The 16,640-nt window shown below is 35.2% G+C and overlaps 1 protein-coding gene across 1 annotated transcript in view; it reads right to left on the bottom strand.

The window, feature by feature from the left end:
* The window catches only part of tmem163a (transmembrane protein 163a), a 102,071-nt gene that overhangs the window by 84,431 nt on the left and 1,000 nt on the right, over positions 1–16,640 (bottom strand). The window contains exon 2 of the mRNA XM_073846318.1: positions 12,464–12,583. Coding sequence (XP_073702419.1) covers positions 12,464–12,583 — 120 coding nt within the window. The remainder of the gene's footprint in view (positions 1–12,463; positions 12,584–16,640) is intronic.

The raw sequence follows: 16,640 nt of genomic DNA, 5'->3' as shown, positions 1-16,640 counted from the left end.
TCATCTGGATTCCGGCTTTATGGTCCCTCGTCCTTCCTGCTACCTGGCTATCTGCACTCGGTTGTCTACTGGTTCCTGCGCTACCGGCTTTCTCCATCAACGGCTCGACCAGCTTTCTGACCTTCTATCACCATTTCCCTGTCTGCTTTAAATAAACTGTTATTATTGCGTTTCGCTATTGAATCTGGACTCTTTTTCCTGACAGGTTCAAATACACAAAAGTGATGAAAAACCAAAGAATTTGTGGGACCTAATGGATTTTTCTGAAGAACAGTGGGCAGTTTAACTTCAAGACAAACAAGGAACTCATGAACAACTATCACTAAACAAAAAAAACACAGCTGTGGATCATTCAGGTATCAACACAGTATTAAAAATCAAGTGAACAGGGTAATTTTTATAAATTCAACTATTTTCTCTTGTGGACTATATGTAAACATCTTTTATGTGAAATATATTATTCAGGTCAGTACTAATTTAAAAAAAACATGCGTTTTGTATGATCCCTCTTATTTTGGTAAAATAATTAAGATTTTTCAGATACAGATAGACACATAGACAGGTGGAGAGAAAGAAAAGTGTAGAGTTTCAGAGTGACTGACGATGTGTCCCATAAACAACACAGCATAGCTGTTATCAGGACACTGGTTCCATTATTACAGAACAATTTTGTGATGCAGGTCCTGCCTAAATGGACTAGAAGGAGAACTCAACACCGAGACTTAATGTGTTTAGACAGGTTCCTAATGGAGCAGAACGGCAGACGTCTGCAGCGCTCTGCTCAGGTTACAGGGCCAGTAAAATACATGCAACTAATTTATCCAAACCCTGCTTGATGCTTTAAGCAGAGGGACAAAACCATTATATACTCAGCTAACAACAGCAGGGATGACAAAACTAAGACAAAACAATAAAAGATCATCATCTTATGACAACATGGTCAAAACAGCCACAGGCAGCACAAGGCGTTGATAAGGTGAGAGAAGAGCATTCAGTACGTGCAGAAAATAGGGTGTGACTTTAGGTGAAATGTGTTGCAGCACTGAAAATGTCACCAAGCTTGGTGTTTTAAAGGTGATGTCATATCTCAGTGATGATTCACAAGTGAAAAGGGATCATAATCTCATGATTAAAAAAAACAAAAAACAGAGAGATAAAACTAAAGTAATCGCAATATATCTGAAATAAAAATGTTCTTCTAAATGCTTGGTTGAACTTGATATAAGATGCCTGTCAGCAGGACAGAAATAAAGACAGACAGCTGGGAATAAAGTTCAACTGCAGTGAATAAATCTCTGTCTTTTGGCACTGCATGTGTGGATATAATCCATAGCTGATAAAGACAGTCAAAGTGTAAAGATACAGCACTCAAACAAGAACCAACAACCTCTCAGTGAAGCTGCTCTAATGGGGCGATATTATATTTCACACACTATTTTCATAACTCCTATGTAATTAACTCTGACCAGTGCTGCATGTATCTTGGCTTCAGTTGGCTAAATGTCAGTTCAATTAAACAATGCTAAATTTGGATCTGATGTTGCTTAGAATCCCATTTGAAATGAGATATTTAATCTTTGTAAGTAACAAAACTGAAGACACTGATGAGTTTGAAAAGCACGGTGACTGCCGCAGTGATAAAACGCCACACGTTAGTTCAGTTCAATAAAAAGCTGAAATGACAAGCTAATGACTCATTATTATCGCTTCTCACTTTCAGTATTATTTTGGTAGCAAGCAACATGGGTTCACACTGGAAAGGCGTAATTAAAATAGAAGTCTCAAGGATCTAGTTATTATGCCACATATCAGGACTTGAAAACTGGAATACTGATTTCCCATGAGTGCCACATTCACCAGTGTTATCTAATTTTTAACCTTGAACCTGCTTCATTAAAAACTCTTTGCATACCCAACTACACATATTCACACCACATACTCTGAAAAATGAAAAAGTGATGATCACTGATTCATCTGAGTGCACTAATTCAGGTGATGCATGTCATTATAATAAATCTGAACTGTCCCCATCTGCCTCCTAACTCAGTCATTTCTAAAAAAATAAAACATTTATTTATGAGAAAAGTTCAACTTGTTTGTTGCAATTTTATCCTATGGAAAACAAAAATAGATTTGGAATATAGCATATTAATTGTATAAAATAAATTATGGTGATTTTAATAGGTTAGTTCACCCAAAAATGAAAATTCTGCCATTAATTACTCACCCACATGTTGTTCCAAACCTGTAAGACCTTCGTTCACCTTCGGAACAAAAATTATAAAATTTTTTGATGAAATCTGAAAGCTTTATGACAGCTTTATGCATAGACAGCAACACAACTGACATATTTAAGGGCCAGAAAGGTACCAAGAACATCAACATTGTTCAATAAAGTTGTTATTTTAGCTTTTATGCGCAACAAAAAGTATTCTCGTAGCTTCATAACATTACGGTTGAACCACTGTCACATGGACTATTTTGTTGTTAAGTTCTTGATAACTTTCTAGACCTGGAACATGGTAGGACCCTTGCTGTCAATGAAGGGTCAGAAAGCTCTCGGATTTCATCAAAAAAATCTTTCTTTGTCTTCTGAAGACAAACGAAGGTCTTGCGAGTTTGGAACAACATGATTGTGAGTAATTAATGAAAGAAATTTCATTTTTGGGTGAACTATCCCTTTAACCTTTTTATAGTGTCTCACCTTTTGGAACAATGTGCAAAATACCAGTTTTTAACAAATAAATAACCAGTTTTTATGGCCAATGTAATGTGTGAATGTAGTGAATGTAGCAACTGCAAAATAAGGAAGGTGACATTGAGGGAACAATAGAGATGATAATTTGCATAAAAGGCAAATGTTTTCTGAGCACATATCTGGCATTTAGCTATTGTGAAAATCCTGATTTCATTTGTGCAGTGTTGTTGTGCTTCACCTGAAACAAACTGCAAAATACTAATGTTGAGTTAATATACAAAGCATGTCACCAGCTGAATTATAACATTACTGACCCTTCATTTAGCTTTGTCCACCTTTAGTTATTTTTCTAGCTCCATCAACATCCTGATTTTCCACACTGACCTGAATGAATGAAATCATTCAATAATACAGATACATTTCTCAGTAGACATATTGGATTGACTTAATGGTTATTGTAAAGTACTGTAAGGCACACTGAAATTATATACACCACCATTCGAAAGTTAAATATAACATATAAATATAAAATCTCAACTGAATCAGATGATGTAGTATATTCTCAAATTAAGAATAATAGCATTTTACTAGCTGTGGCTATATTTTTATTGGACCAACAATAGTACTTAGGTCTAATAGTAAGTCCAACATCAAAGATTTGCAAAATAGGTTTTAGGGTCCTAAAATTATGTCAAATAATTAATCTTACAAAAATCATATAAAATCAACATATCCAATATAAGGAGATAAAATATATAGCCAGTGCAAGAAAATAACATCTACCAGACGAAATGGTATGTTACAGACCCTTATTGTGAAATTACTGCTGGACAGAGATGCCAAACCACTACTCCTGACAATGACTGATGAAAGCAGAAATAAAATGCCAAGCTCTTTTGCTAATCAGTGCATTACATTGTAAAAAGTAATTAGGTGGAACTAATAAGACATGGAGTTATGGGTAAATTTCGCTTAACACTCATATAACATCCATCTTATTTAAGTTATACACCCAATGTTGATAGCAGAAATGTTTCTTTGACAACATGAATCTTCTGACTGAAAAAAAATGAAAAAACACAAAATGCACGCACCTCACAGAATGATAGTAAATCTGTGACATATGCATTGCTAAGCATTAATAATTCTGTCAATATATACAGACAAGTAAAAGCTTGCACACATATCATATGCTGAAAGCATGTTAACAATGTATTTTAATGCTAATTCAGCTGAACTACAGAACAAGACTAAAGTGGCTGTCTAAATGTAATTTTCTAATGCGAAACATCATATTACACTGAATCTTAAATAAGTACAAAGGAAGACTTAAATCTTTTTCACAGAATTACTGCCCTAGATAAGAGTTTTCCAGCTCTCATTAAAAATATATGAGAACAAATGAGACATTTAGGCAGAACAAGGGCCTTTATGCTGCTGTAGATGTGTGTAACTTAAATGATCAAATAAATCAGGCATGGAAAAAATCGAGTAATAAACGAATTTATCCAAATAAGGTTTCAAATAGTGTTAAAGAACAGTAAGTAATTTTGCATGATTTGAGAGAAACTTTTCTGTTTCCTTAAAAGTTCAGCAAAGAGAAGGTTACTTAAGAGAAGTAGCAATATCCAATTCATGAAAATTATCTTTATTGTGAGTCAGATCCAGTCAATGAATCATTGATCCAAATCACAAAAACATTCTGAATCAGGGCTACTCAGTTCTCAAGGGCATTTCACTGATTCAGTGATCAACAACATACTACAGTCAAACCAAAACATATTCTGACATCAGATATATTTTTTTATATTTTCTTACTAGTGGGTGCAAGGCACTATAGTTCATTTATGTAGGTGAGGATACTGCCCTACAAAGGCTAAGTGCAGTAACTACGCCAACACTGAAACTGATAAAAATGCCTTTAAAGTTTTTACACCAGCCAGTCAAATATGTTGTGGGTAGATTAGTGGTAATGCATTCATGTAATGCCTTCTTATGAAGAAATGTTTTATAGATAAAAAACATGACAACTAATGTGATCTTTGAACACAAAAATGCAGATACTGCACTCTGCCTTTGGATGACCTAAAAAAACTAAAACACTATTGCAAAAGCAAAGTGCAGTATCTACAATCTAAATGTGTTCAACTTTTTTGTTGTGTTTCTTACTACATGTTGATCATTATTCTTAAATATGACAGGACACACAAGAAACCGCCCAGTTCTAGTAAATTTACTGATTATGCAATAAAATTCATCATCATAAAAGCAGTTGTATCAGTCTTTTAATTAGGTTGCCATTTTACGGCTGACTCATTCTAAATTATGTTTTTTATTATGTGATCTAACCTGGTTTGCAAATTGCTTATTGCAAACACAGGCAGATTAACAGCTATTTCAATACCGTTGATGACGGGGGCAGTTGTCCGGTTGTCACTTTGCTAAGGAGGCATAGCTAACTTTGCCTAACAATATTAATTTACCGGAGCCAGCTAAGTTTTGAAGTAACCGCTGTCAGTACAATTGGATTAGCTGCCTAAAATGTGAAGAGATGTCCAAATCAAAAACCATTAATGTGATTATAAATCAGATTATCATTATGTTGTCAGAGTGGATAATTGCCTTCAATGGAGCAGTGCAGTATCTGTGGTGTCAAAGCCAGGAAAACAAAGCTAGAACACAGTAACATCACTTACTGCAGTTTGTCTTAGTATTAGTTTAGATTTTGTAGTTACTGCAACTTTGACACTCTTGTTTCTCCGAAATGGGACAAAATTGAACCAGTAGACTTTGCCACAAGACAAAACAGTTGCCACAAAGCCCATTTTAAGCCTTAACTCAATTTTGACCAAATTTGTAGTTACTGCACTTTGCCTTTGGACGGCAGTATAGCAAAATAAAGTAAACTGTGACATATTATATCGAAAAATTCTTCATAAAGTGGTGGATTATAAGTAAAATGTTTGACCTGCGGATTTTTTACACCACAGACTGAACAATATTAAGCATTGTTTGGTAATTGGTCAACAAAGTATTGATAGTTGTGTAAATATTGTCATACTAACCGTTGAATTTTTGGTTGATTGTAATCCATTACATACCTTTCTATCACAGTTATCTGACATTATCAAGATGAATTTGTTCTGACACAGTTTAACTCTTTATAGTTTATTCTCTAAACTATAGAGAATAAACTGTGATAATGTGAGAAATGTTGAAGGTGTCTGAATAAATTTAGATTTGCCTGTACATTACATACATTTAATAAACAATTAATCATGTTCATCTAGCAGAGATCATTATGAGCTCTTACCAGTGTTATTGTTAACTGAAACCTTAGTCTGTTCATCACACAAATCTATCATATGGTTTCAGAAGACTTGTAATATACATGAATGTTTAAGATGGACCACATTTATGATATTGTCATGGTTCTTGTACATAATTTTTTTAAGCTTGAGGGATAGTTCACCCTAAAAATGAAAATTCTGTCATAAATTACTCACAGTCATGTCATTCCAAACCTGTAAGACCTTTGTTCATCTTCAGAACACAAATTAAGATATTTTTGATTAAATCTGAGAGCATTCTGACCCTGCAGTTAGGTTAAAAAAGTCCATGTGATATCAGTGGTTCAATTGTAATGTTATGAAGCTATAAGAATACTTTTTTTTGTGCACAAAGAAAACAAAAAGAACGACTTTAATCAAGAATTTCATTTTTTCCGTCAGTCTTTGATGCACAAAACCTCTCGCAGCTTTATTAAAGGAACACTCCACTTTTTTTGGAAATAGGCTCATTCTCCAACTCCCCCCGAGTTAATAAGTTGATTTTTACCGTTTTGAAATTCATTCAGCCGTTCTCCTGTTCTGGCGATATCACTTTTAGCATAGCTTAGCATAAATCATTGAATCCTATTAGACCAGTAGCATCACGTTCAAAAATGACCAACGAGTTTCGATATTTGTCCTATTTAAAACTTGACTCTTCTGTAGGTATATCGCGTACTAAGACCAGCGGAAATGTAAAGATACGGTTTTCTAGGCCGATAAGATTAGGAACTACACTCCCATTCCGGCGTAATAGTCAAGGAAGTTTGCTGCCGTAACATGGCCGAAGCAGGCGCAGTAATACCACACAGCACATGTGCAAATGTTTACTTCCGTCAACATATCCAACGTGCATGCACAGCACAGACAGCGTTCCTCGCCATGGAGACATTTGTGAGAGACGATTTAGAAGATATTTACTTTGGTGCAGATCCTAAACCGTATCAATTTGAACCAGAATTCACTGAAGCTAAGGTTTTGGTACGCGAAAGACAAGAAAGTGTGTCTGAACTGCCTGGGACAGAAGGGATGAGGAGAGCAGATTCGCGCTGGTGGGGCTTGCCAACCCATGCCAACTAAAAGTGAGTGCCTGTGTTGTCGCGAGTGGGACTAGGTATTGCCATCGATGGCAAGGGTGGATCTACCTGATGAGGAAGTGTCAGGTCGCAACATCCGAGGACTTGGATGCAATGCTGCATCCTGCAACAGTCGATTTTTTTTTCCGGTTTGACAAAATAAACTAGAAAAAACGTCACACGCCGAGTGGACCTAATGGCCAGCTGTCGCAAGAGTAAGTTATTCCTGCTACATTATATAATATAAAGATTTTAAATGCATACTGTCAGTTTGCATTTTCAGGCTTACATTCATGATGTACACTTTTACTCAAAACTGACTTTAAAACACCACCGACTGTTCGCAATAACTTTCTTTTGCAATCACACATGGAATTTGGTCATAGCAAATACTAAGCCAACTGTTCGCCCAAACCTAGTCGTCAGGGGTTGCATTTCACAGGTAACGTTAGCAATTAATCATGTTTCACTTACAGCCGTGGGCGATGCTCCTTGTTGTCCTGTCTGTAACGTTAGTTTGAAGATTGTTGGGATCGCCGTGTCCTTTAGACGCCGTGCTGTAGTATCGGTAAAACTATCCAAATAGTCATCTGGTTCAAAATCCTCGGAGCAAACACGCCATTTCTTGATCGTTTCTAACGGTGTTTTGAGATCTATGTTCAGAGCAGCCAGCCATTGATTCATTAGTCGAAATTGCTTTTTTTTTCGTGGGAATTCTATGAAAGATGGTAGTATATTACGTCTTCGACTTACTATCACAGCCCCTTACAATGCACATAACCATAGCTAATCACACACAGGTAAATCCAGCCACTAACAATTTACCAGCTGCAACAACCGGAATTACACAAACTTAGCACCGGTCACATTGGAAGTTACCTAGCTGGGATCTAATTTCAGGCGCTGTGTGATATTAATGCGCCTGCTTCGGCCATGTTACGGCAGCAAACTTCCTCGACTATTACGCCGGAATGGGAGTGTAGTTCCTAATCTTATCAGCCTAGAAAACCGCTGCTTTACATTTCTGCTGGTCTTAGTACACGATATAACTACAGAAGAGTCAAGTTTTAAATAGGACAAATATCGAAACTCGTTGGTCATTTTTGAACGCGATGCTACTGGTCTAATAGGATTCAATGATTTATGCTAAGCTATGCTAAAAGTGATATCGCCAGAACAAGAGAACGGCTGAATGGATTTCAAAACGGTAAAAATCAACTTATTAACTCGGGGGGAGCTGGAGAATGAGCCTATTTCCAAAAAAAGTGGAGTGTTCCTTTAAATTATGGTTAAACCGCTGATGTCACATGGACTATTTTTACTTACTACCTTTCTGGGCCTATTCCACAGGAAAGTAAGACAATCATACAAGTTTGGTAAGACATGAGGATGACTAAATGATGACAAAATTTTCATTTTTGAATTAACTATCACTTTAACACTTGCTGAAAGGTTCCACTAGACTAAAGTATATCCTGACTGACACTGAATGTAAAGTTAGTAGAGCCAGCAAACACTTCCTGCTGTAAGCCTCAATAAATCTCTGAGCTTTCCAAATAAGATGCATTGCCTGAACTTAGATTTCATTATATATTTTCCCATGAGTTTCTGTAAAAATGATATCAGTTTCAGTATATCATATGATTTCCCAACCCACTTGCATGAAATATCTGAATAAAAAGAAGTATTCAGGCCAAACCACAAAAACAAAGCTGGGTGTTCATCTCCTCAGAATCCAAAGACGGTCACAAGCCCCACACGCTTGGCATCACAAGAGTCATGATGTCTGTTCGGTAAACACCGATTTTCTACAGTACATAAGTGTGACTGTGCGAAATAAGAGTGACAGTGTGGTGACTGTTGCCATCATTACATTACATTACAAAACACAGAGGACAAGTTAAACATGCCGTTTCAGCATGAGACATTCAGACTGCTTGTGGACAGCTAAGCCAAAGGCTTTACATAAATCAAGGGGACAGAGGGAGGCGGAGAAAATTAACTTAAGTCACAGTCAATGTGAATTCAAAACAGCTTTTGGAAAGTTCACGGTCATTGATAACACAGTGAGTAGTATTGTCATGTCAAATGTCCGGCAACCATATGCTTTATCACTGAAGACAACTCGTGATAAACACACTGTCTGCTTCGTATGGGCCAAATGCCAACTTCCTCTTCTCTATTAATCATCCTGTTACGACATAAAGATTAAAAATAGACAGGGATGATATAATAAGAGAATATGTGTGTGTGTTTGAGAGGTATAGGTAAATGTAGGTAGATAAATATAAAAACCTTAAAGCTACAGTCCCTCAGGGATGAGAAATTGCTCTTCTCCTTCATTTCAGGGCCTAAGCATAAATCTTCATTTCTCTCAGTTTACATTCTCAAACAAATCCTTCTCAATTCAATTTTACCTGCGCTTTTCACAAGACACATGGTTCCGAAGCAGCTTTACATAAAATAATACCTTACAACATTGAGACAAAGGCATTGATTTAACAGAATGAGGAAGAAACTTTGGCAGGAACCAAGACTCAGCTGGGGAGTCATCGTCATCTGGCAAGCAAATACTGAAACGTCCTGTCAACCTTTTACATTACTCCTTTGCTTCGTCCTTGTCCATGCGCAACAAGGCTTTATCTTCATAAATTCTATACTGTGTTTCAATATGATATATTGAAAGCACATTTATTCTATTGAAGAACTGCATGAAAGACCTCTTTGTCCTAGTTATCTCTATGTCAAGGGTGTGAAGACAGAAAAAGCATCAAAGAAACAAGGTTGCTTGTAAATTCTCAGATCAGCTGGATAGATGTCAGTGAGCTTTGACAGTTCAAATGAGTTTCTGCTGCACAAATGTTACACCTCTATGTTACACCTCCTTTAAAATAAGCAACATTCCTTTGCTGCATTTTCCCTTAGTCTTATGATGAGTTAAGAGGCTAATGTCAAGAATGTTTTAAAGGAGACCTATTATGCAAAAATCACTTTTATAAGGTGTTCGAACACAGTCGTGTGGCCGCAGTGTGTGAAAACCACCAGCCTATAATGGTAAAAATCCACCCAGTCATTTTTTATAATCCCAATAAATCATCAACATTGATGTCTCTGAACACGCAATTCTAGATTTCTCCCTACGATGATGTCAGTCCCCTCTATGTTTAGGGACCAATACCTTGTGATTTTGGGCTTTTTGGTTTTTCATAAAGTGTTTTTTTCAGTCTAGTGGAATGAAAACTTCCAAAACACACTGTTAATTGTTTCTTTTATAGCACTTTATCTATTTGTGTCAATAGATTTAAATTACAATACATATTTTTAAAGGTCATTTTCTGAAAATGACTTTTTTTCTCCTACACTGAGCCATAAATCTCCACTTCAGTAGCACTTACACACACCAAACTTTATATTTTTTATTGCTGTCTATATCCTGAAGGTTTTTACAGAGGGATTTGTTCATATATAATTTGCTTGATTTTATACATTTTATTCCCAAGAAAATGGTTTAAAAAAAATACAGTGTTTCCTGTCATAATAAAAATATAAAAATATTTATTTCTAAATTATGGTGGGATGAAATGAGATACCCAAAATCCCCTCTGTAAAAACATTTGACTCTAATATGTCAAAAAAAATTAAACAAGAATTTTGAACCTGACTTCATCCAGTGTTTAGATTTTTGTTCTAGAAATCTATGCAAATTAGCACATATTTCATTAAATAATGCATCATTTGCATATCTTTTTACCTTTTTTTCACCTGCAGTTTCTCGCCTTAAAGAGACAAACACAAAAATGGCATGTTTTGGTCACCTTTAATGCCAAGAAATCAATTGCGAATGACCTCCTTTTAAATTTTAAAGGCAGCTTTATATTTACACAGCATGTAAAAAAATATTATGTGTGATATTATAATTAAAATATGCATTAATAATTGCCATTTATTTTTTTATGTACTAAATCCAACAACAACAGTTTTTTTTTTATTCATAAAAAATCTGAGGAAGCTTTTTAATATATTACAAATATATTTATAATTTATATTTTTCTTAAGGTTTAGTAACAAGCAGTTTCAAAGCAACTTTACAGAACATAGAGCCGTACAAATTAAAGGCAACGGACACAAGAAAAAAATTCTGAATCAATGCAAACTATTTCTGAAAATATGTACAAAAATGAGAGATAAATACTAAAAAATAAAGAATAAAAAATATATAGCTTGTGCCACATTGCCACAGCTTAAACTGTTCTGGAAACTCAATATATGAATGGCTTGCCTATAGTAGTCTCTGTATATTAAGCTTGCATAGCAAGAGTGTTTTAACACTGAATAAATTACATACATCAGCTTTAAATAGCAGAGGTGCTGGATGCTTTATGCTTTAAAATATTTCACCTGAAAAAAGGCACAAGTCATCTGCAAGGCTGCTGAAATACAAGCATATTTTGCAGATAAATTCAATATCTTTCCAAATAACAAGGTAAATTGATTTTTGCAATGTTTGCTCACTGAAAGTAGGTTTGTATGCTTTATCAATATGGTTTTTCAGTTACTTAATATCATATTTATAAAAACATCAAAAAATACAAATAAATAAATGAGTACATAATATAAAATAAATATTTAAAATTACACCTCACGTATAAAAAAAATAAACAAATGTATCTTAAAATATGTTTAATGGCTGCAAACACATCTGCTCCATTAAATTTTTATCATGAAAATTAACATTGTCAATATAATGGAATACAAGTTTCCTGTAATTACCAAAGCACACCTCAACTTCTAGCAAAACCCAAAATATTTAAGAAATATAATATAAATACTGCCAACTATTCTGATTGCCTACACTTGATCACAGTGGCCAGTTCTGGCCTAAACTTGATTTTTTCTGAAGACTGGTTCTGCCAGTTCTAGTCTCAACTAGCTGCCCATCCTGATGGACGGCACTGGCAGTTGAAGCTAGTCTCACATAGCCAGGGCTTTGACTCAACAGCATAAGGTCCGGTCCACATTGCAGCTTATTTAGGCCAAGAACGACCCACTTAGACAGGAAGCGATTCAACTGCAATGTAATGTGTCATTAAGAGCCAAGTTTTCATTATAACACAGTAAAAATATAATTACTGCAACAAAAAATGTGTAATCAGAGTAGTCATAATTCAATCAGCCAATCAGACTGAAGCTTGCCATTCTAAGAAAGTAGTATTTTCCAGTTTTGTGTGTGATATAAACCAGACAGTCAGTGAACAGACTGTGGGCGGCCTGTGGGTGACTGAAACTACTTCTAACCTAAACTAGCTGAACATCCTGAAGGCTGCCTGCCACAGCCAGGAAAAGCATCACCAGGAACTTACTGAAGCCTGCCACAGCCAGGATGAGCGTCACCACAATGGAGATCCAGGACACCCACAAAGCTTTCTTCCTGTAACTCTGAGCTTCATGAGGCTTCAGGCGCATGCTGCTCTCCAAGAGACCTGTCAAAAGAGTAAATAAAACACTGGTTAAAGGCCATTATACAATTAAATGAAGTGCACTAGGAGAACAAACAACAGGGGCTGATTATTTACTCACTGGACCATGACAGGCTTTGAGCCTGAGGTGGGTAGCAATATTAAAGAGCTTTACGTCAGATGCAAAGATGAGCAGACATGAATCTGCACTGTCAGAGCGGCACTGGCTCTGTGTTTAATTAGCATGACACTAATAAATTCTCTTTATCATATATCAAGTCACAAAGAACATAACTTGAACATGTTGTTCACAAGCAGTCCTGGGAGATCTTTAGCTATTGGAAGAGGAGACAGCGATGAAAGCCTGTTTCACTTCAGAGTAAAATAACAGAAATAAAGAGTAAATTAAATATATTATATATATTGTGATTTTGTATATCAAAATTAATTTATATCTTGCAGTTTGACTTCATAACACAGAATGTACACTACCAGTCAATAGTTTTTGAACAGTAAGATTTTTACATTTTAATGTTACAAAAGATTTCTATTTCAGATAAATGCTGTTTGTCTGAACTTTTTATTTACCAAAGAAACCTGAAAAAAAAGTCTACACAGCTGTTTTTACTATCATAATAATAATAAATGTTTTTTTGAGCAAATCAGAATATTAGAATGATTTCTGAAGGATCCTGTGACTGGAGTAATGATGTTAAAAATTCGCTTTGAAATCACAGGAATAAATTGCATTTTAAAATATATTAAAATAGAAAACAAGTTATTTTAAATAGTATAAATATTTCACATTTTTATTGTTTTAGCTGTACTTTGGACTGGTATTGTAGGTAAGATTGGTGAGATTTTTTGTTTTTGACAAAAGTACTTTATGCTCAGCAAGACTACATTTATTTTATCAGAAAAACACAAAAAATAATATCACAAATTGCAATTTAAAAAAAACTTTTTTATTTAACACATTTTATAATATAGTTTTTTTTTTGTGAATGCAAAGCTGAATTTCTCCTGTCTTCAGTGTCACATGATCTTCAGAAATCATTCTATAAATCTGATTTGCTGCTCAAGAGATATTTATAATAATTACAAATAATTACAAATTAAAAACAGTTGTGCTTTTTAATATTTTTGTGGAAACCATAACACATTTTTTGGGGGGGAAACAGCCTTTATTTAAAACAGAAGTCTTTTGTAATATTATAAAGATCTTTACTGTCACTTTTGATAAATGTAACACATCTTTGCCTTTTAAAAGTTTTAAATAAAAAAAAGAAAAATCTTACTGACCCCAATCTTTTGAAAGTTTCATTATCATTATCATAACTTTGCCTCACATTTATCTTTATATATTTCACTCTGAGGCAGAAACATCCCTGACCATGGGACATGCGGTTTCCAAACTGTAGGAAACTACATCTTTGTCCATCAACAGAGTCTTTATCAGGCCATTATTAGAGATAAATTCTAAACCACAGGTCACAAATTGAATCCGTGAGTGTAATTATGAACAAGACTAAGTGAACAGAATCAGCAGAACCTGTTGACTGTCTATTGTGTAGCGTCCAAGCAATGTTTACATTCTGCTGTGTTTGCCGAAGAGGTGAAATTCAAATATGCCTCTGTCATCTGTTTAAAATGAATGGCAGCTATGTCATAGTGACAGTGGGTGGTTGTGTATATCTCCCCCCATGCTCACCAAACTGATCTGTCGGCCTGTGGTAGTCACATGCTGAGGGTTATGAGCACAGAGTCAATAGGTGGTCAGTCAGAGTGATTGCAAAAGCTGAAAAACAGAGCTGGGGAATGTGGCCACTCACATGATTTATTTCATCAGTCAGGATCGCAAGCATGTTTTGCTCACACACAAATTCATTCATTTCCAAACCAAAAACTCATTCTAGTCAAGCTGAACTTTGTTCTTAAAGATCTATTACTACACAAACCTTTACACACAGTGAGTTTCCCATGAAACCTCTAGACTATATAGGCACATAAAATGAGCCGAAACTCAACATAAAGGTCTTGCTCCCACTCCGTCTGTCTGCTAATCATGTGGAAGCAAGACATCCACATGACCCAGGATTTCTTCCATGCTTAATAGGGTTTGCATGAAAGAGAGAGAAACATTCCTCTTAATGGATTAAAGGACATTGGCTAAAAGATTTGCTTTTACTTGTAGGAAAAGCTGTAAGTGGAATTAAGCTTACTAAATTTCGGAATTAATGATGTAACTTAGAAAAACAGGATATGCTTCTCTTTAAGAACATATGCACCAGATTCAGTGAATATGAATAAACTGCTCTTAATCCATATTTAGCTTTATTTGGTTTAATCATCAACTGCAAACTCCTTTTTACTGAGATTAAGTAGAAAAAAAATACAAAATCTGATTTTTTTTTTATTAGACAGTAGTGCCAGCAATTCTACCAGCCAACTGGCCATGATGGCCTGAAGTTTATACTTGCTTCATGTGCCAAGAATTTACTGAAGGCTGCCAGTGCAGTTCTATCCTAAACTAGCTGTCTGTCCTGATGGCTGCCACTGCCGGTTTAAGTAACTGCAAGTCTTGAGCAGACAGACATTTGACTAAATGATAAAGTTTGGCTTGCATTGCAGCTTCTGTCTAAAAACTGCTCGCTTAGACAAGAAGAGACTGTTTGAGCATCTTATAAAGTGACTAACCACAGATTGTATTATTTTTATCTGCCAGTTAGGTTTGGTTTTATCTAAAGTACATTATACCACAATAGTAAACTAGCATGAATTTCCAATAAATAAAACTCCTGTTTCTGCTTCTTCGTTAATTTGTCTTTTTCTTGGGCTTCTTAGTCTCATTCTAATGCCCCCACAATTCCACCAGTGGAGAATTGAAGGGTCTTATGAATTATTCAGTGGCTCAAACTGATTGCACAGGGGGGTGCTACAGCATACAGCCACACTCAGATCCTGCAGGTGCAGAGACTAATGCTGCTTCTAAGAGTAGAAGTGCTGATATGAGATCAGATGCACCTCTGAACAGCTCCACCTGAGGTGCGAGTCAGCGTAGATTCAGTTTGAGGAGCAGCATAAACAAAGTTTCTTATAGCGGGGGAGTAACCATCGTAGATGGCCAAATCGTAAACTACAATATTTGTCTTGTTTTGCAATGCAAGCAAGTTAACAAAAGCTTAAGAATGCCTAGGTCAACTGCAATTAAAAAATAACTAAAAAATAACTATTTGTACAAAATTCACAGAGATTGAATTATACACACACAATACAATTTTCATTTATTTAAATCTTGAATCATTTACGTTTTGTCACAAACCACCAATTTATAAACAGTGTTGGGAAAAAATACTTTTAACAGTAATGCATTACAATATTGCGTTACTCCCTAAAAAAAGTAACTAATTACGTTACTTAGTTACTTTTTATGGAAAGTAATGTGTTATGTTACTTTTGCATTACTTTTTAAATCTGGACAGGGCTTGCTTGTTTGATTTTAATATTAAAAGTTCTATTTTCGCAAATGTAAAAGCTTTTTCACACCAAAAGCCTCAGGCTGAAAGAAACGTAAATTCATGTCTGTACAGTAGAACGCAAAGAAGTTCAACACTCTTCAGCAATAATAAAAGAAGAACAAATTTTAGTTTGTCTTGAGAAATTTTTGCTTTGGATTGGATCATCGAAGGTCAGAGCAAAGACACTGATTAACAAAACAGGAATAGGATATTTTACTTAACATATTTAACTTAAGGGTTGCGTCATTTTCTGATTTGCATTTCACTGTTTTTATTCATTATGAGGAATACTGAATCTGTTTTTTGTGAATGAGATGGATTAATGCATGTTTACATTTATTCTAGAACTAAATCTTTCGATTTGGAAAAAGTAACTCAGATATTTTCTTGTTCCAAATTAAAAATACCTTACTTTGCTAGTTACTTGAAAAAAGTAATCTGATTATGTAACTCGCGTTACTTGTAATGCGTTACTCCAACACTGTTTAACCACTTTCCTGTCAACAGGAAAAGTGGAAACAAATGTATTACAAAAAGGCATGAGAACACCATATAAACAACTT

The sequence above is a fragment of the Garra rufa genome, chromosome 8 (assembly GCF_049309525.1).
Source record: "Garra rufa chromosome 8, GarRuf1.0, whole genome shotgun sequence".
Classification (NCBI taxonomy): Eukaryota; Metazoa; Chordata; class Actinopteri; order Cypriniformes; family Cyprinidae; genus Garra; species Garra rufa.
Note: the sequence above shows the minus strand (reverse complement) of the source record. Positions and strands in the feature narration are given on the sequence as shown.